This window comes from Silurus meridionalis, chromosome 17 (genome assembly GCF_014805685.1).
Source record: "Silurus meridionalis isolate SWU-2019-XX chromosome 17, ASM1480568v1, whole genome shotgun sequence".
Taxonomy (NCBI): Eukaryota; Metazoa; Chordata; class Actinopteri; order Siluriformes; family Siluridae; genus Silurus; species Silurus meridionalis.
Genome location: NC_060900.1, coordinates 10,158,666 through 10,178,821, shown reverse-complemented (window position 1 = coordinate 10,178,821; position 20,156 = coordinate 10,158,666). Strand labels below are relative to the sequence as shown.

At 34.7% G+C, this 20,156-nt stretch overlaps 1 protein-coding gene across 2 annotated transcripts in view; it reads left to right on the top strand.

The window, feature by feature from the left end:
* Positions 1-20,156, top strand: part of ralgps1 (Ral GEF with PH domain and SH3 binding motif 1) — a 106,433-nt gene that overhangs the window by 66,755 nt on the left and 19,522 nt on the right. For both annotated transcript variants that reach the window (XM_046870595.1, XM_046870597.1), the window contains exon 9: positions 18,319-18,456. In XM_046870595.1, coding sequence (XP_046726551.1) covers positions 18,319-18,456 — 138 coding nt within the window. The remainder of the gene's footprint in view (positions 1-18,318; positions 18,457-20,156) is intronic.

Genomic DNA, 20,156 nt, shown 5'->3' with positions numbered 1-20,156 from the left:
TGCTTAAGAATCAGATATCTTTTTTACATGATTCAATATATATCTGTCCAAATGACTATTTGATTTTTAGGTATTTTTTTGATCACGTTACTTGTACAGAATTGAACTTTAGCATATGTAGTGATCATAAGGTAATTAAAGGTGAAAATAAATTGAACTCCTGCGATTTAAATTAAATGTATCGTGACATACAGTCAGTATAAGGTATTTCAGTAACTTCAGTGCCAAATATTTGCCTGTCTTAAACCTCGAACCAGTTTATTCCACTCTTTTGGCACCAGTGTCTGTACAATGACTGTAAATGTTTAACTTTTAAAATGGGTTAGAACTATTGAAGTTGGTTGGATTTTAGAGCCAGTATACCTAATAAACTGGCAGCAAAGGTCTATTGGTCAATCTGAGTATACTACACAATAATGGTTTTATATTGTCTTCAAATATACTAACCCTGCATTTTGATGTATTAGTGTCAGAATGAACAAGTCTTCAAAATTATCTTTTTCTTTTTTGTTGTATACTTTGTTTGGCTGAACAAATTGACTCCAAAATTATGCTGTCAAGCATGGTGTAAATCATGTTTATTCTCCAGAACCATTTAGAAATAATTCATGCTTTTCTGTGTTGTGGCTCTGAAGAAGTACCTTTTTGAATGGCAGGTATGTAAAAAAAAAAAAAAAGAAAAGCGCTCTGGTCACATGGATGAGGCAAATATCTGTGATCCCAAGGTACTTGGAAATAATTATATGCTGCTTCCTGATATGGCTTTCCATAAAGAAGTAGTAAAGTTTTGTGTGGAAAGTATGTACTGGAGCGCTTTAATAAGATGTGTAGGAAAACTATGCACATCTGTTCTTGAAGTTGTTTCTTCTGCTTTGATTGGTAAGATGGAAAAGAACAAAGCCACAAGTGGACACAAACGCTTAGTGTGGTCAGTAGACTTCAGAGAAAAGGTGCTAAAAATCTGTTTTTTATATTTCATATAGTTGGGATATAATAATGGAGTAATGGAGATATATATATATATATATATATATATATATATATATATATATATATATATATATATATATATATATTTTTTTTTTTTTTTTTTTTTATGACGCCTTTCAGAAAATTGACAGCAGACCGGGCTCAAAGAAAAACTGGTGAAGTCAACCTATACAACAACTAGGTGGTCTTTTATATTTAACCCCTTTAAAGTAGCCTTTTATTTTTAAAGCATGGTCACAGCAGTTTATTGGACGATACCATGCACCAACCACAAAACAGAATGCTTTTCCATCATGATCATTTTTTTTCTACTCTGCTACCTCCCCAGAAAATTTTAGACCAATATAGTTTTTAGTTCCTTGAGTTATTGAGCTAGAATTAGAATAAAAAAAAATACTTCTTAATTTCTCTTTCTTCATAAGAGCCTGTGCCAGTTGTCATAATTGCAAACCACTGTTCTGCATTGTAGCTTACAAATCTTTCCATGGCTAACTGAAAAGTGTAAAAATAAATAAATAAATAAATAGTTAACATTAACAAAATGCATTCATCTACAATCATTACATGCATTTGAAGTAAAATGACTTTAAAAAATATACACAGTATGGCCAAGGGTTTGACTGATGACCTCACATTATGTGAGTTTTCCTCAAAATGTTGTCTTAGAATTGGAAGCATACAATTGTATAGTATATATGCAACAACTTCCTTTGTAAAGGACCAGACATGTTCTGGCTTGATAATTCACTGTGTACACTGTGAGAGCTATGAAGAAGCAGTAGCTTTTATTGGTCTTTACATAATCCAGCTTGTTATGATGCAGGGGTCAGAATGCAGGGTCATCCATGATGAAACAGACTGGTGCAAAGAGGATTAACAGTAGCAGCTTGGCAGTGTTTGGGCTTTTAAACCCTGATCTATTGTTTATTAACCCAGATCCCAGACCACTGAGCTAGCACTCAAGACATGGTTTGTCAGATTTGGAGTCAAAGAACGTGAGTGTCCTATACAAACGCCTGACCTCAATCCCATTAAACACCTTTTGGATGAACTGGAATGCTAAATGAGCCCCAGGCCTTCTCTTCACCACTGTGTATGACCTCACTAATGTTCTTGTGACTGAATGGACAATTTTATTTTGCTTATATTTTATACTTGCACTTTGTTTTTTATTTTTATTTTTTTAAAGATAATGTAAAATTAAAAACTGAACTCAGAAATATAGTATTTCCATAGATATATAATATTATACCTGTTCATCTGAAAATTTTATTATACAATCTTGAATCAAACCATATTTTTCAATCCTATTAAGGTATAATGAAGTATGGTTTGTTTTTTTACATGCATTTCTGTAAGTTACTAACAAACTCCTTTTAGCATAGTGAAATCTTTATTTAATTCAAATTCAAATTTTATTTTTCACATACACATCTATACAGAGTACTACATGAAGTAAGAGTTTTAGTACAGTAAATTCTTTTTAAAAGAAAAGAAGATATTATGCTGAAGCTTTTGAGAGCTAAGAATCTAGGAAGGCATCAGGTGATTTCTTGCTAAAACTTGTTCTTACAGAAAGGTTTTCCATGGCATAATTCTATTAGCATGTAAACTGACCTCACATAGGAAGAGTATCCTCTTTTCCTGAACCCTGAACCTCTTGTGATTGCCTGATCATGCATAAGGCTGCAGGCACATGCTTCAAATTTTCCATCCATGGTAAAACTTGGAAAAAACACAGGGTCATTTTTTAGTTTTTTCTCATATTTTATTTATTTATTATTGGTTTTAATAGGTTATATTGTGTTGTATTTTTTTTGTGTGGTTTTTGGTTTTTGTTCATTCTTTTGTATTTATATTTGATCTTATTTGATTGATCTAATTTTATTTTTAAGTTTCATTTTAGAAATCATATTTATTTATAATATAATGCCAAAAGTTAATGCTATGGTAAGAGGTCCATTATGCAACATTGTTCTTTATGTTTATGTTATAGTCCATTATGTGTTTAAAATGACATGTCTCCTGTCATGCTGTCATGTTTTTGAAGAATCATCGCTCATGTGAAGAAAGCACCTGTTTTAAGAATTGCTGTCATTATATCCTCTAATCGTCCTCAGTTTACAGTCTTATGATGTCTCCCTAAGAGCTTGTTCTGGATCATAAAACAGTTATCCCTGCTTCAGTATTTTTTCCAGAGATCAGATTAGTGGTGACGCAGAGACTGCCAAATGAAAGAGTCTGATTATAGCTAAACAAACAAGGGAAAATCAGTGACATCATTCAAGCTGTGAGGTCAAGTGTTGCTGGCTAGTTAAACTGTTTGTGGTCTTACTCGCATTGTAAGTCTCTTATTCATGACAAGTTGATCTTTCTCCCCAACAAACACACACTTTTCATATTTCCATTGCTTTCTGCATGCCTGAATAAGAACACACCCATAAGATATATTTTTAAAGGCACATACACTGTACAAAATCATCTAACGAGTGAATGAATATAAATGCTAATGCATTATTTACTAAAGCAGTAGCCATGACAACACACAATGCATAATTGAGTCACCACTGAGTAACAGCACTCTTTCTTTGACATGTACATACATGTTACACTAGAGCATGTTGTTTCCACTATGGCTTTTCCCATCAGTCCTTATGATGATTTGGAGTGTGTGAAAACCCCAGATGAATAATCTATTCAATCTGCACCTGCATGCCTTTAGTTACAGTGAAATAGAAAGTAGTAGAATTGTTTGTGCATGTGCTCTCTGTGTTGCACAAAGATATATGTGGATCTGAGTGTGTCACATTACCATGGTATGTGTTTCAGTAGACTTTAGTGCCATGTCTTTCAGAAGAGGCGAAGTTTAAAGGTCTGTGCCATGGCAATTACTATCCCAACAAACGTTGTTGGGGCGCACACTGAACATCTCTGAAAATTACCGTATTTTTCGGACTATAAGCCGCTAATCCCACGTTTTGAACCCCACGGTTTAAACAACGAACCGGTGAATTTATTAATTTTTCCTGGGTTTTTCCCGGTTTCACAAACTTTAAGGCAAAAAACAGAGCGACATAACATTAGACCAATGACATTTCCGAACGGAAACAAAAAAACGCACCTCACCTGTGTTCTGAGCTGCACGGCATCGGGTGATTTTTAAACGCATGACGATGCTAAAAGATAAACTCTCGAGAGAAATAGTTGTGAAAGGAAGGAGAAAGACAGTGAACAATAACTTATTTGGTAGGCTACTGTTTAGATACAAGCCGTTGTAACGCGTTGAGTCTGGGTGAAGGGAGAGCGCGCTAACTCCAGTTGCCACAGAAATCATATAAGCACAGACATGTTTCCAAAACTCGTGCTTTTTTATTTTTCTTGGCAACAGCGTTAAGGGTTAGTCAAAGAAACTTAGAAATCAGCATCAGAAAATAATAAGGACATATTCCTCGTCTCGCACACATGCAGTAATACCGGAAAAATGCAGCGGCATGCTATTCCCAAAATACCGCTATGCTCCTAAAGGAAGCGCACCATATTTCACCCGTTACACCGTGTGTAACGTGTCTTTCTTTAAAGCCTGTGTAAAGTACATTAGTGTAGACAAGTTTATAGACAGATGCGGCTTATTTATGTTAAAAATAAAAATATTTATACAATTCAGTGGGTGTGGCTTATATAAGGGAAATTACGGTAGTTTCCTAGCAGCCGCATCATTTAAAAATCAGCAGTTTCAAAGCAATAACTATCCGATTATTAACTTTTTGGGTGGATTGTCCTTTGTGCACAAGCATCCAAATCTCCACATTCACCAACAGATGTCAAACTGATTTAGTTCTGCAAAGAGGAATGGGAAAGTATTCATGGCAGTTATTTTGGACCTAAATTCTTGTTGGTTTGCTACCAGGTGTACTTAACTACATTAAGGACATGTAGAAGAACTTAGTATTTCATCTATTTATCTATCATTTTTATCTTAACTATATATTTATAGCAGCTATTCAGATTGAGGCAACTATGAACCTCTGGAAATCTAAGAAAGCAATGTAAGCCTAATGTCTGCACAATTGACTCTCAGTATAATGCAAAAAAAAAAAAAAAGAAGAAGAAAACCAATCTTTTCTAGATGTAAACCTGTTCCCACTGAAAGTAAAACTTAATTAACAAGCCAAGTGTCCCAAGTGACTGAGAGGCTCTAAAAGTTGACAATCTACTCAGACTACTTGATGGTCAAAGCTAAAATAAATCTATAACTACTATTCTCAATACACCTTCTACGAAGAGTTCCCATCAATTCTGTCACCTGTTTTAACCCTGACTATACCCAGACAATTTATCACCCACAAAATGAAAAAACTATGACATGACACCTGCCCTGAAGAACTATGCAACTATAAGAAAGTCTCTGTTAACAAGAGAAACAGGCATAATTGCTGGAGCATGCTGTAACATGTCATGTCACATCATATGCTGTTTTCCTTGGCAAGTTATAGAGGACTTTCCTACAGGGACAGTATGATCTCAATCACTCTATACATCATCACAGTTCTGTAGGTATTCATTGTGAAAATATGCCACAGTTGTACTGCTGAAGGTTGGGTGGTCAACAGTTCATCTTTGTGTAAATGTAGGGTGGAAGCAGAAGTGACTTCTGGCCTTAGTGATTGCAAACTTGCCCTTGATACCTCTAAACATCCTGATGCTGTGCAGCATGCTCTAAAAATTGCATCCTTAGTTATTACTTGACAAACAAAACCCACTATACATAAACACATCTTAACATACTACAGTGCGGGGTGGACTACAGCAGTGGTGGACAGTAACGAAGTAAATGTAATTCGTTATTGTACTTAAGTAGTTTTTCCGTATATCTGTACTTTACTCAAATATTTACGTATAGGGAAACTTTTACTTTATCTTCACTACTTTTCAAATATCTTATTTTTTCTCAACTACATTTCGCATTTCTTAATTTTTTGTTTGTTTGTTTTGTTTTCCTTTCATTTGTGTGGTTGCATCATTTATTATATCATTATCATGTCACGTTCAATGAACCTGGTTGGGACTTAAAGTGTAAACCACTGCCTGGAGAAGTACCCTTACTCATACACTCAGAAAGGAGAAGTCACCTCAGCCTTCAGAGTTTCCAGTGGGAGAACTGACAAGACCTTGTCTAACATCATGTCAGTAAGGAGAGCTGAATCCAAATTAAAATTATGGATGACAAAAAATGGTTTCAGGATTCCAATTCAGAAAAAGAGAGAAAAAAGTCGGTGGGAACATGCATAAGATAAAAGGTGTTTATGCAGCTCTATTACTCATCTTGTTATGAGGATAGTATATGCTAATGCATTTCATGAAATAGGCTAAGAACTGTATACCACTTTGGTTATGTTGTGCTGCCTGCTATGCTTTTATGCATAGTGCAACAATATTTATTTTAACTGCTTCGCCTTCTTCTTCTTCTTTTTCTTCTTCTTTCTGCTGCTCCCATTAGGGGTCGCCACAGTGGATCATCCATCTCCATACCCCTCTGTCCTCTACATCTGCCTCTTTCAACCCAACTACCTGCATGTCTTCCCTCACCACATCCATAAACCCCCTCTTTGACCTTCCTCTTTTCCTCCTTTCTGGCGACTCCATTCTCAGCATTCTTCTACCGATATACCTCACGTCCCTCACACATGTAAAAACCATCTCAATCGGGCCTCTCTCACTTTGTCCCCAAAAGGTCCTTCATGCGCTGTCCCTCTAACAAACTCCTTTCTAATCCTGTCCATCCTCATCACTCCCAATTAAAATTTCAACATCTTCAGCTCTGCTACCTCCAGCTCCACCTCCTGTCCTTTAGTCAATGCCACTGTCTCTAAACCCTACAACATAGCAGGTCCCACTACAGTCCTCTAAACTTTCCCTTTCACTCTTGCAGATACTATTCTATCACAAATCACTCCTGCCACTTTTCTCTACCCACTCCACGCTGCCTGCACTCTAATCTTCATTGCTCTAACACACTCTCCAATACTTTGCACTGTTGACCCCAGGTACTCAAACTCCTCCTCCTTCACCACCTATTCTTCCTACAACCGCACCCCTCCACTGCCCTCCCTCTCATTCACACACATGTACTTTGTTTTACTCCTACTGAATTTCATTCCCCTTCTCTCCAGCGCATACCTCCACCTCTCCAGGTTCTTCTCAACCTGCTCCCTACTCTCACCCCAAATTCTATTTATTTTAGCTTGCATAACATTATAATTTATAGTAGGTAGTTTATAATAATGTGTGTAGCTTGCAACAAAACAATTACAACTTAACTAGTCTAGTAAACTAGCACTAGCTAGCTATATTATAAGTATATGGATGTTGTATGTATCTTATAGCTACAATTAGCCAGGGAGTTGTTTGGTTCTGGGTTCTGAAAGTTTGATAAACTGTGCACAATAACATGTGTATTTAATTGTGCAATAAATGCATTTAGGGTGATATTTAGACATGAAAGGGAGCTCTCAGAAATGTATCCAATTTTGTGGACTGTTTTGAGAATATGTCTTACTCATCCAGTGACTAGCTGAATCATAGAGGAGCTGAAACTAATTAATGGGGGAGACATTTGGTCATGGCGTCATTTTTTAACATACAGTTAAAAAAATACTTTTTTTTACTCAAGTGACAGTTTACAGAGAGCACTTTTAATTTTACTGGTGTAATATTTCACCTACTGTATCTCTACTTTTACTTGAATACATGCTTTGTTTACTTCGTCCACCACTGGTTTAGTGGTTATTGTTTATTGAAAGTGTATTTGGGTATTTGACTTGAGTAGCTCTAATGTAAGCTCTAGTTTCTAGTCAGACTAGTCCAGGCATTCTCCTCTGATCTCTTTTATCAACAAGATGTTTTTTGTTTTTCCACACTATTCCGTGTAAACTCGGGAGACTTTTGTGTGTAAAAAATTATGGAGATCAGCAGTTTGTGCAATACTCAAACCAGGCTTTCTGGCTCCAGCAACCATGCCACAGTCCAAGTCAATGAGATCACACTCATTTTGATGTTTGACCTGAACATGAAGAAGGTCTAAAGAGAATCCCCTTAAACATTTATAAGCGATTGAGAGGTGTACATTTGTTTCTGTTAAATATATTGATTATAGAAGCTTAGAAATTAGACAAACTTGATGTTTCTTTGAAAGGAAAATGTCAAGAGAGCATGTATGAACTAATATGACTCAACCATTCTTATGAGATTCAATCACACAGATATCAACAACAAATTGATTCATTCCTTTTCTGATTTTTTTTAGATATTTTTTTTTAAACCAGATATTGGATAAGACTTCAGCCAAAGTACTTTGAATGTTTTTCCTTCCCTAAAAAATGTAAAACTGCCAACAGCACTTATTTAAGCATCTCTGAGGGAAAATGGACATGTCAGCTTGGTCTGACACTCTGCGGGGAAAAAAAAGATTTTCTTATACCATTAAATGCATTCCCTTGGATGTTGGAAAATAGCAGGCTTAAATTCATTTTTCCACAATCCCTCAGATTTTTTTTCTGGTATGTCAATCACAATGCAAAATCTAGTGGAGTTTGCATTTATTTCTGTCAGGCTGCCAGCACTAGGTGAACCTTTTGTCCACTTTAAAAAGTTTGCACTATATGCATCTGGATCTTGATGATTCACCAAAAAGGGTATATATTTTAAATACACTTTAGGAGGGGAAAAAAATACAGCAGTAAATCATAGTTGGCACTGATGTTCACACTCACACTGTTTCCTGGTTCCAGCTGTGGAGCCTCTTAGAACAAGGTGTGCTTTGTTTCATCCATGTTTGGGTTCAGGTCTACTGGTTTTAATGTGCTAAACCAAAGGACAGTGATGGGAGCAGTGCAAGCAACAAGCTGGGCATCAAGTAGAACCTATTCAAAACTTTGACTCGTGTTTTACTGCAGGTATACCAAATGCAGAATTAAAAGCAAAGGCAGTGTTCCTTTAGACTGAGAGCACAGAAATAAAAAAGGTCAACATTGACAGCTTTAAAGTTCTTTATCAGATGAAAGCGTTATTCAGTTTCACCTATTGTTTATATAGGACATTATATAATTGTGTGTGTTGTTCATTGTATATAGACCTTTTCATTTTTGTACATTTGGACAAAGGTTCTATAGTTGAATGTGAATAGCAAATGAAATTAATGTGAAACAGCAGAAGGGCATTCTTTTCTTTTTGGCTGACTACTGCCTACCTTTATTCTGCTTCTCTAAAAGCCAATGGCCAATTCTTATTTGGATTTTTCCACACATGGGTACCAGACTTACAGTCTGCTGCCCTCAGTATATGTCATTTAATTTAGATTATTTCCAAGGTTAGAGCGGACAGCATAGTTTCATTAAAGTTATGTAAGAAGTAAGAAGTCTTGTTAATATGAATTTATAAGGTGTGGTAGCTTGTTTTTGAAGCTCTGCATGTGCTTCCCCATGCAACGCCTTGTCCAGTGAAGGGCAGGAATGAGATCTCGGTGACACGTGTAAAATGTGAGCACCATGTGTGCAGAGAACACCAGCATGGTGTATGTCATTCTTCAGTAGAATGGATGACTTATTCAGCTTTTACTTTGGGGGGGGGGTGTTTTTGTTCTAACTTTTTAGAGAAAGAAGAAATTTAGTCACAGCAGAAGCCAAAAGCTTTTTCATAAATCAGCCCGTTTAGCTGCACTGTCAGCCCTCACATTTTTGGTCACTTTAAGATTTGTCTTTATGTCAGTTACGTTAAATCTTTTAAATGTAAGAAACAGATGTGCTGTAGATATCATCTGGCACTGTGCTACATTTGAGTCATCTATACTATACTGTATACTGTACGTAATGCAATCCAGAATATTAGATGTGATGTGGCTGCTGAATTTATTCTCATCTGTCCTTTTTTTATTATGAAGGACCGCAGCTTGAGAATATCAGCCAAAGGTTGTGTTTTTTCACAAAGTCTAGGACAGGTCAAAGAGCAGTCCCATATAAAGTCACATCCTGTCTGCACAACCAATGGAAAAGATATCTACAATAAAATCTTGATATTCTATCTAAATATATTTATCAGAGAGCTGGGATTTTCAAGTTGTCACCAAAGAACTGAGGGAGCATTAGATTTGAGCATATAGCCACAGTAAAACACTTAAAGGCATTTGTCTTTAAGCCCCCAAAAATTTACGGATTGAAAATCTTTGCATAAGAAGGAAATAGTTAAAATAAAAATTAAAAAAAAATTATTCATTATTATAAAATGTTATATGATGCAAAAAAGGTAAAAGGCACTATAAAAAATAATAATAAAAAAATGTCTAGTATGACACATGAATTTAAAGATAGAAACCACTGCAATAAAGTTCTTATTGGGTTCTAGTATATTTGTGCGATATTCATGCATTAACAGTCTCAGGCGTATTTATCATATTACTATCATATTAGTGTAAATTTAGTTTAACTGAATTACAGCCTGACACACTGGTCCCATCAAACTATCAGATTGGCACTGGTTTTAATACTGCTCCTCACTGGGGCTAAGATCACCCAAGAAAAGTGTGCTAAAGGTCAAGGTTAGAATTATTACTGCTATGCCTTCTGCAGTTCTAATGTAACATCTGAATCGCTCTTATTATTAAATCCTCAATACGTGTGCTTAACCCAACTCTGAATGTTTTGAAACAGTTTTTGGTTGTATTCTTCAGACGTCAACTACTCAAATACTTTGCTGCAAGTAATCCCCTTTATTCAATATTATGACTATGATTCTCATTTAAACAATTGAGTTTGTCTGGAATTTTACTTTCAGTGACAAAAGAAGCACATTCTCCAAGAAGCCTGGAACAGCATACACTATACGGACAAAAGTATGTGGACACCTGACCGGTGTCACCCATATGTGTATCTTCCCTAAACTAATTTTACTAAATTGAAAACACATAAAAAGTCTTAAATGTTGTGATATTGGGATGTCCACTCACTTAAACTAGTCTAAATTTGTTCCACCATGACAATGCCCTTAAGCATGAACTAAGCTAGATTAAGACATTAACCCTCATTTATCAATCTTTACAACCCAACATCTTACTACTACAGTTATCTCACGTTGTATGTAAATGTTTGCATAAGCCAAACTTCACCAAGCTGTTTTGCAAAATTTACAAAAGTTAGATTTTTTTCATTTAGAAATTTTTTGTGTGCTCATGCGTGTACAGTATGTTGATTACCTGTTACTTGCATAACACAGCTTGTTTTCAATTAGTGACTTGTAAACTGACAGCTTGGAGCATGAAGTCAACCAGGGTAAACACTAAAAGGCAGAAGTGTAAGTTATTTATGTTACTTCTATGCTAATAAAATATTTAATAAAAAAAATAATAATAGTAAGCAAGGACAGACTATCAAGCGTTTGGCTGCTCTAATATCCTTATGAAACAGTTTGAGAACTGGATGTTCACCTAGCACATTTATTGGTATTTTAGCCACATAGTGTAATTATGTAATTAAACCAAAAAAAATGTACTGTAGGCATTTTCCTTAGAAAACAGCAATACAATATACCTTATTGAATTTATTTGGTTATACATGCAACAGCCAATTATAATTTTATATAGATTTTATATATCTTTACTTCTCAATGTGCAAAATAAATCAGACTTTGAATGGCTGTTGCTGGAAATGAGAATTCATGCAGATGGTAAAAGGATTAATCTGACTTTTGATTTAATATTAAAGTTGAACTCATAAGTAGTTTGTTTATGAGAATCATTCAGAAGATACTTTTTTCTCGTCTTGATTCCCTTCCCTAGGTGTAATGTATTCCCTTAAAGACCCTTGCGTCCTACTGTTTTATGAGAATTGTGAATCAGTTGCTGTCATCAATCCTTCTGAGACAATTTCTGAGAGTTGTGGGCAATTTCAGGTGACAGACCTTGCAGATTACCAACATTTATCTGAGAAATTATATATTTCTTTCTTCTTCCTTTCCAAAAGTGAGCAGAATTATTTTATTGGCACATTGAGTGCTGTGGAAAAACAGGAGCTGGGAATCTCTGTGGTGCAGTGAATAACACAAGTCCAATGGCTTACTCTGTAGCCCTCCCTTCTTATTGCTTTCCATGTTCTTAAATCTGAGTAATATCTTCCACGTTAACGCAGCTGGCTGTTCAGGCTTTATTTCAGGAGTTTCAGAACCAGAGAAGCCACAAAAAGAGGACCTTTTCTGTTTTCCGCTATGTATGGTATAATGTACTAAAAACACATCTGTTTTTTAAAATGTTGCTGACTAGCTGAGCAACATTTCCACAGACATCTCAGCAGCACATTCAAACACTTTTTATTTCCGTTCGAATTAATGTTTCCTGTACTCAAGATGAAACGGGTTGTAGATTTGAGGCGGACAGAAAAAATCCTTTGCAATATTTTTTATAAATCTGTAACAAAATCATGACCCTGATTTTTGTATTTCAAACAATTATTTTTTGTATAAAAAAGAAAGGCCGTCTGTAAGACTAGTGCAACTTTATTTAGAATGTTTTTTATACGTGTTTCCCCAGCGAGACAATGTGGCTAGATGAATTATTTATAAAGGAACATACCTCAAATCTAAATTCGAAAGAGTTTTGTTATTCCACAAAGCACAAAGCATTCAACAAGCTGGAACAATGCAGCATAGCAGCAGGGTCCATAATTGTTAAGTTCAGAGCAACTGTATTTGGTACAAAACTGTGTACTTATGTAGGAGAGGATATGGAAAATCCACTTTCTGCACAGAAACTCATGAGCTCATTGTTTTGGCACATTATCAGTAGAAATTAACTGTGGCATTAACCATGAGAGCTGCATTACCTTCTTCCTCTACAAATCACAAAGACTCTCTCTTTTAGACATTTAGAACATGAGAGTGTAAGTTTAGTAAGTTGTTACTATTCAATTAATGTATTGAATAAAATATAAAGTTTAACATGCTTTACATTAGCCACATGGCAGAAAGCCACAATTGCATCACTGTTAATTGTCGCGTGACTGCCATTTTTATGTCTCCCTTAACAACCAAAAGTAGAATTTGTAAAGCATAGATGCTAGCTGAATGTATTATGTAAAGCCCAAACATCTAATAAAACTTTTTTATTAGCTTGCACTGTGCCCAGCTCACACCATGTTCACATTTTATTTCTGATTCCTTCTGTTTGTTAAAGTGCAATAAGCATTAGATTTCATTTATTCAGCCCTGTGCTCAAGTTACTAATGAATAAGCCAGTTGTATCCTCCAACATTATGTCCAGAGATGCCTGCCTTGCAAGTTCACCTGTAATTTTTTAATAAACTTTAATGCTCTAGTGTTTTCACTTGATTCAATACATATTATACAGAGATATAGGGTCCCAAACCTTATGGGACCTTATGTGATGAATTTATAGGAATATGTACAGTAAATCCAGTAATCCAAATATGTTGAGCAAAATCCTCAAAAACTTGATGTAGTTGCTGAGAAAACAAAAAATGTAAAGGTATGTAGATGTAGGGCATATTTTGTAAATTCTTAATGCATAATTAATTATATGTAATTTTACTCTCATTGGTTCTGGATTTGACACATTGTGCCATACACCATATTGTATATTATAAATCTTTTTAGAACAGCACATTAGTACTGTGTGTGTGTGAGAAAGACAAGTGGTAGGTTTATATTAATGCACTCAGTCTAATGTTATTGTTTCTATGGTAACCCCTCATACACAGTGACTTGTTTGGTTGATGCCCCCTAAAATTTAAAAAAGAATTTTGTTTTTTTTTAACAAATAATTAATTTTAATGTGTTTGTTTGAAGTTTTTGTTAAGAGGAATTTTTTTCCAAAATGAACATGGTGTGTTCTACAACATTAGAAAAATCATCTGAAAATGAGGTTTAATATGCTTTGTGCTATTGTTGGTCTATGATGCCTTACCAAACCTGCAAGCATCAGCAAAAATAATTTTAGACGTTAATGATTTTTTTATGAATTACCAAGCTGTACATTTTATTATTTCCATTCGGTCTTGCAGCACCATTTTCTCTTGTTCACCCTCTCAGAGAGACCATTACGTCAGCCTGTCTGTCAAACTTTCCACAAAGGCTGAAAGGAGGTGTGCTTATTCCAGCCTTTTTCTTCATGTCCTCGAATCTCTGTGCAATCAAGGTCTACAACTTATTACATAGAACTGCTCTCTTTAAATTCCATCAGCAAATTCAAGCTTGCTGTCTGGGAAAGGTCATGTTCTGCTAGCGTACATCCAAACCACCGATAGCTGCATAAATGAGACTAAAACGTTTTTGGCAGTGGCAGCATGAGATTTTTTTTACAGATAAGCACAGTTAAAGTCAGATGGAAGTGTTTCCCTAACCCTGTCATGATCTTTGTCAGCCTTGTGCTGTAGTTTTTCTATTTGTGCTGAACACCTTTATCTGTGCTTACTTTGAATCTCAGCATGTTTCTGGCTCTGATGCATTATGAAGTCATTTTAGTAACTTTCCTTTACTGACTGGAGTTTAGTTAATAAGATCATTTTGACAGGTCCTGATTTAAACTATCAGCTGCAGTATACAATCAAATACACAAAACATGAGTGTGTTTATTTGTGTGAAAAAAGCACCGTTTGTTAGATTGAAGTGTTTATCAAACCATTTTATGATAGTTTTCAGACCTTCCTGTGTTGTAGTATAAGAATTTGTACAGGATCTCAATTCTCACAAGTAAGAAACTTAAGGATGTAGGTAGTTCTTGTCATAAACATGTATTTATTTTTTAACCCAAAACTACCAAATGTTATGCTTTCAGACATGAACTATGAATGGCATAACGTCAAAACTTTTGTGCTTGTGGTTTTCGCATAAAATCCCTATTGCTGTAGAGCCCAGAGGTCCCTGGATGGGGGGGAATTGCCCTGTTTTTCCTGCATCAAACTCTTGCAAGAAATTAATATTTATTAAGCAGCAATCTTTTATAAACCCTTTCATTTTTCATCGGTTTTGGCATGTCTGTTAATATTAAACACATTTTTATTGATTATAAATAATAATATTTTCCATCATTGCTATAAATTAGGTTTTGGTATTTTGTTTCTTACACACTTTACATTAATATTACATCATTTGGTCTTGATCATTTATTAAAGCTTCAAGCCTATAAAGCACAAACAATGAAAATACAATGGCCAACCATTCAATTACCAAATGTATTTATTCAGATCTGTTACTCTTGTTCAAATAATTATGAAACAAAAGCTGTATTTATTTCTGCTAAATTACTGTTTGCTCATTTCCATGTGCTATAATTGATTGCAGGATAAATGTTTATATGAAATGTCTCCCTTATTTATACATCCTAAATTTGAAACTTGGCTTCTAAACATTTATTTCCAAGTGTCATATCTATCTATGTTGGGGATTCAAAGCAGTCACATGTGTTCAGGTTACTCGGATTGTTATTAATACATCACAGCTGATGAATATCAGTCACTAGACTTTTAGAGGCGTGGCTTAAGATCAAATGTACTTTTGCCAGGGAAATTGAACACAACCCTGCTTGTAAGACTCTGTAGTATAAGCATTTCTATTTGAGTAAACAGAAATTCCTTCTAAAATATTTTCTCTAAACCATTCTATTTAATTTACCATAAAGTTCAGTCCAGTTAGTGTTAAGTTGGCTTGCTATAAGTCTTGAAGGTAAATATATGATACATATTTGTTTCATATACTATATATATATTTTTTCAATATATGCTGTAGTTGTTAAAATAAGTTTTCTCCTAATGCATGGGAAAATCACTACCCAGCACACTCATTTCTATTAAGACCATCCATTTATTTTACAATATTTCATAACTCTCAGTATGTTTTTGTGATTGTGCGCATGAGTGGGTGGGTGTCTGGGTGTGTGCTGGCCAATGTTTTTCAAGTTATGTCACCAGGAACAAGCTTAATTCTTTGTGACTCATTTGTTGGCTAAACACTTTAATAAATCAAACCGGTCTGAACTTTTCTTGTGCATGAAAATATTTTCAAAAGTGATGTGCTATAAATGTAATCTGTCATATTTCTCTCCTGGCATACTTTTAAAGAATGTATTTCACAGAGATAGTTTTGCAGACATAATTACACAAATATGGCTAAGGATTTGTTTAAAAGGATTTGTCTTTCCTCTGAGTCAACCAGACACTAGTAACAGACATGTACTTTGAACTTTTTCCATACATACACTTTTCCACTTAACACTTGTTTTTCAACTCAGTTTTCTTTTTTACATTTAAAATTATTATTATTATTTTTTATTATTTAAAGATTTTATGTCTGTCTATTTCATGGGTGGTCCTTTTCCCTCTTTTTACTGTGAAAAGAAATGTTTCCGTAATTGATCTGTAAGCACTTTTTATAGAGCATGAAGCCATCCTCTGACCTCCCTAACCAACCAGTGCCACACACACACACTCATTTATTTCTGTACCCCTAAAGGACAACATAAAGGTCAACCATTAGTTTACAACTATAATCTTTGATAGCTGCTCTCCTTGACATTTGATACCTTATTAAATCAGTGGCCAAGCAAGTGCTAGAATTTAAAGTCACCTTATTAGCAGCCATTTTTGTCTATCTAAAGGTACAATTTGTTTTTTTATACAATTCCTAGTCAGCAGGGTTAATCCGTCAACATGATTAGATGTTTAAATGTCACAAAGTGGCCAAATAACATAATTGTATAAAGAATGTAAATGGAGGCACAAAATAGAAATTCCCAATTCTAAAATCATGAGAGTTGACTCTTGCTTTTAATCTATGAGGACTTTGATTGCAGCCATAGTTTGGAGACATTTTCGCTCAGATACCGCAAAGAGTGGCTTTGCCAGGTTTCAGAACTGAATCAAAATGAGCTTTTAAAAGAACACATGCACTGCTACAATTCAATACTGATGGCAGCATAGATTTGTCTGAATACTGACATGTAGTTCAAATGTGCTTTTCTACTCAGCACCATTTTGTTTTATTAGTAAGAAACATTTTATTGTACAACAGTCTAAACACTATACTGAGAGTATTAAAGCAGCTTGTTTTATACAATATATTAGAACATGCATAGACTCAAGGCATGCTCTTTATTAACAGTACTAAGGTCACATTAGAAAGTCAGTAATTTAATTGGCATTTTGATTACAAGTGAGTGCCACTTTTGTTGTGCATGTTGGGTTGCCATATTTTTCTCTTAAATCCCTAAATTCAGCATGGGTTTTGAATCATTAATCTGTCATGTTCAGAGTTTGGGAAACATGAAATATTTATTAACCTGTTAGTGTTAGGGTCACTATCATATTAAGATCTTGGTCAGGTTTAGTTTCAGTGTGCTAATTTGTCAGTAATGATGAGACTAAATATCCACATAGAAATTTGTAATGTTACAATGACACAAATATTAATTTTCACAAAGTCTGCTGCTTCACTGTTTTTAGATCTTTCTGTCAGATGTTAATATGTTATACTAAAATATAATTACAAGTATTTCATAAGTGTCAAAGGCTTTTTGAGATAATTACATTAGGTTTATGAAAAGAGTAAATGTTTCCAGCCTTGACCTTTTTTTTTTCAAGACCTCTGCAATTTGCCCTGGCGTGCTGTCAGTCTTCTTGGCCACACTCTCTCTAACAGCAACCCATTCTTGCATAATCAATACTTAGTGTTTGTCAGAATTTGTGGTTTTTTTTTTGTATTCCCACCTCTTGGGGATTGACCACAATTTCTCAATAGGATTGATATCTGGGGAGTTTTCTGGTCATGGACCCAAACTCTTTACGTTTTGTTCCTCGTGCCACTTAGTTATAACTTTTGTCTTATGGCAATGTGCTCCATCATGCTGGAAAAGGCATTGTTCATCACTAAACTGTTCTTGGTTGTTTATGAGAAGTTGCTGCCTGAGGATGTTTTTGTACTATTCTTTATTCATGAATGTGATCTTAGGAAAAGTTGTGAGTGAGTCCACTCCCTTGGCTGAGAAGCAACCCCACACATGAATGGTCTCAGAATGCTTTACTGTTTGCATGACACAGGACTAATGGTAGCGCTCACCTTTTGTTCTCAGAAAAAATTACTTTACCCCAGTCCTCAGCAGTCCAATCCCTGTACCTTTTGTAGAATAAGGTATATGATCTATATATACACACACACACACACACACACACACACACACACAAACATACATACACCAAGGATTATTTATACCTGAATTTACATAGTGTTGATTTAAGTTTGTCTTCTCCTTTTTTTTTTTTCTTTTTTTTTTTTTAGGAATTTATTTGTTTGATATGACTTATATCGACTCTGCCTACCCAGCCACCGACAGCATCATAGAGACTGAACAGAGGACCAACCAGATGAACAATCTTCTCCGGGTCATTTCTGACCTTCAAGTGTCCTGTAATTACGGTCAGTCCCATAAGCAATATTTCAGTTAATTGTATATTTTATGGATAAGAATCAACTGTCAACTTTGAGGTAATACCAGAATAAGGCAGCCACTGCATACGCGGAAAAAAGGAAGTAAAAAGTCAATAATTCTAGATTCTTCTGCTGATTCTCGGCATCATTTTACTATGATGTATATTATTTAACTTCTCTACATTTATAGTTCCTTTATAAATACAGTATGTATTGTTAGCTGTTAGCAGTTATTCTGATTTGCCCAATATGTCTACCATCTGATATTGTTGTAAAATAACTGTTGATATTTGTTGGCTGCACGGGTGTCAATACTTGTACAATTGGACTTACAATTGGACTGGAATTGGACTGGAATTAGAGCTGCATGTTTTCTCCATTTTCAGTAGAGTGGAACTTATGACATAACAGCAAATGGAAACTAAATCTAAAATAAGTTGTTTAAAATCAATACAGGGTCCTAAAAATTCTGTGCTAGTTATAAACCAATGTTAAATTTTTTTTTTTAAATAAATACATACATAAATAAATAAATAAATAAATAAATGAATAAATAAATAAATAAATAAATAAATAAATAAATAAATAAATAAGCCAAAATTAAGCCAGTTTTGAGTTGGATTATTTGTTTTTACTTCAAAACATTGCCTGTGATCACTCTATTTGTGACAAAAAAAAACACAAATATAAATATATTGCTAGTGAAGACATTTGGGTTTAATATCAAAAGCTGATGATATGACTTATCAAAATTTTATATTTTAATTCCTGCTATATCATATACATGACATCATATACAATGATAGATGTGTTAAACAGCTTAGAATATGGCATATTTGCAGGCATACCACCTAATTTCAATATTTTCCTCAGAAATCTCCAAACAATACCCTATAATGATAACTTAAAATAATTTTGTTTAAAATCTCAGCAAATTTATTGAAAATAAATTATGAAAAAAAAACATGTACAAAAGTATTTACAGCATTTGCCATGGCACTCAAATTTGAGCTTGGGTGCATCCTGTTTCCACTGATCATCCTAGAGATGTTTCTACAACTTGATTGAAGTCCACCTGTGGTAAATTCAGTTGATTAAACATAATTTGGAAAGGTACACACCTGTCTAAATAAGGCCCCACAGTTGTAATGTAATGCAGTAATGTACAGAGACATCCTTGATTAAAAGCTGCTCCAGAGCGATCTGGACCTCAGACTTGGGCAACAGTTCATCTTTCAACAGGACAATAACTCTAAGCACACAGCCAAGATAACAGAGGAGTGGCTCTAAACTCTGTTCTTGATTGGCCCAGCCAGAGCCCAGACTTGAACCGAATTGAACATCTCTGGAGAGGTCTAAAAATGGCTGTGCAACAATGCTCCCCATCCAACCTGATGGAGCTTGAGAGCTTCTCAAGAATGGGAGAAACTGCTCAAAAATAGGTGTGTCTGAGCAAAGGCTGTTAATACTTACAGTTGAAACCAGATATTTACATACACTTCAGAAAAAACACAAAAACTTTTATTTCTTTACTGTCATACATTAAATCAGAGTAAACTTTTTCTGTTTTAAATCAATAAATATTAACATATTTTTTGCATTTGTTAAATGTCAGAATCGAGTGAGGGAGAATTTTTATGTATTTTTATTATCACTTTCATCAAAGTCAGAAGTATACATACACTTCC